General features: G+C 37.2%; 1 protein-coding gene across 1 annotated transcript in view; it reads left to right on the forward strand.

Moving 5' to 3' along the window:
• Positions 1 to 841: 841 nt before the first annotated feature.
• Positions 842 to 1,587, forward strand: part of LOC107102378 (putative all-trans-retinol 13,14-reductase) — a 15,336-nt gene continuing 14,590 nt past the window's right edge. Inside the window, exon 1 of the mRNA XM_015401666.1 lies at positions 842 to 1,083. Within this exon, the coding sequence (XP_015257152.1) occupies positions 927 to 1,083 (157 nt within the window). The 5' untranslated portion in view covers positions 842 to 926. The remainder of the gene's footprint in view (positions 1,084 to 1,587) is intronic.

Here is a 1,587-nt window from a genome sequence, read left to right on the forward strand (position 1 = left end):
TATAGATATTGATCGATAGATAGACTGAAATATATTTCAGTCTCTAGATTACATAAAACGTTCTTCTGTAATTGCAGTGAAAGCGGTTCTATAAAGTGACTCTATAACTTGTTTATCGTGATCCAAACACTCCACAGCCATGTGCTACTATGAGTTGGTTCATCACACAATCTCTCAATGAAATAAACAGAAGTTGTTTAATCTTTCCAGGCTCTCTATAGTAAAATGACACTCATACTGGTGAGAAGGGATTGCTTATATAAGTTATTCATGGTGTCTCTTTCATTCTACATTAACCAGGGCAAAGTCTATGTCCCTGTGACCTGGATTCTAAAAGAAGAAGAATATTTCAATCAGCTGCACTGTTGTAAAGATAGGGCACTAAATGAATAAAGTCTACACAGATCTATGGAGATGGTTTATCTTAATTGTTTTATCAGATAAAAGAAAGTTCACACCCATTTATCTAATCAATACCGGATTCCATTTAGCTCTTTGGACTCCTCTGAAATTAAGCTGAGTGGTGAATAAACAGGAGAACATAAGGATCAGCCCCTTTCCTAGAGGTAGAAAAAAATGTTTTTTGTTCAAGTGTGAAGAAAGGTTCTAAAGGTTGAAAGATTTACATTTGGTCTGTTAAATATTTGATCAACAGATTAACAAACTAATTGACAAACGAATCAAAAACACATTTAAAGCAGAATGATTCATGTCCAAGGTCTACAGTATTTATGCTCTGCAATCTCAAGAAAACTGGGTCTGTCATTACTTTATCTTTACTGCTTTTTGCAGCAATGATAGTTTCTCATATCACCCCCCAGACCTTTGGCTCTGGGGCAGCAGCACAATAAAAGAAGCCAGCAGAGGATCGGTGCAGAACAATCACAGCCTGGATCATCGATAGAGCGTCTGCTTTTACTGGAAACATGTGGCTCCTGATTGCTTTAGCCTGCTTGGTTATATGGGCAGGCGGCACCTACTGGTACCTGTTCGGAAAGCCCAGTCCTTTCTCGCTGGAATCTGTGAGGCCTCCTGGACCGAGAGAGTTTGACCAGAAGAAGAGAGACAAAGTAATCAAACAAGGTAAATCTGAAGCACATACAGATAATGTAAGCAGTTTTCCACATATATATTTCTAATGGACCTACTAAATATTATAAAAACGCAGGTATAGGGTTTAGTTTGCACCTGTCTGCGATGCTCATTATGCAATAGGTGCAGAACACCCTGGACAGGTCCCCAGATCATCATAGGACTAAAAAAGACGCTTAAATACGCAAATAAATACTTTTGCAGTTTATTAGTTTATAGTTTTTAGTCTTATTGAGGAAAATGACATGAAAATTGAAACATCAACAATACATGTACATTTGTCCATCAAACGGAGAATCTAATCAAGAATCAAATCAAAGTTCTATTGAATCGCTTTAAATTATTTGCTAATGTAAACTGTATTCTTTCCAGATGAGGGAGCCTTACCAGTTCCTCCATCCACAGTTTAACCGATGGAACCTCTGATTTTTTCCAGAACATCAACACTAGCTTTTTTCCTATGATAAAGGCATAAGATAAGAATTGTCGTTGGTA

Source organism: Cyprinodon variegatus, unplaced genomic scaffold (assembly GCF_000732505.1).
Source record: "Cyprinodon variegatus isolate N-32 unplaced genomic scaffold, C_variegatus-1.0 Scaffold1245, whole genome shotgun sequence".
NCBI lineage: Eukaryota > Metazoa > Chordata > Actinopteri > Cyprinodontiformes > Cyprinodontidae > Cyprinodon > Cyprinodon variegatus.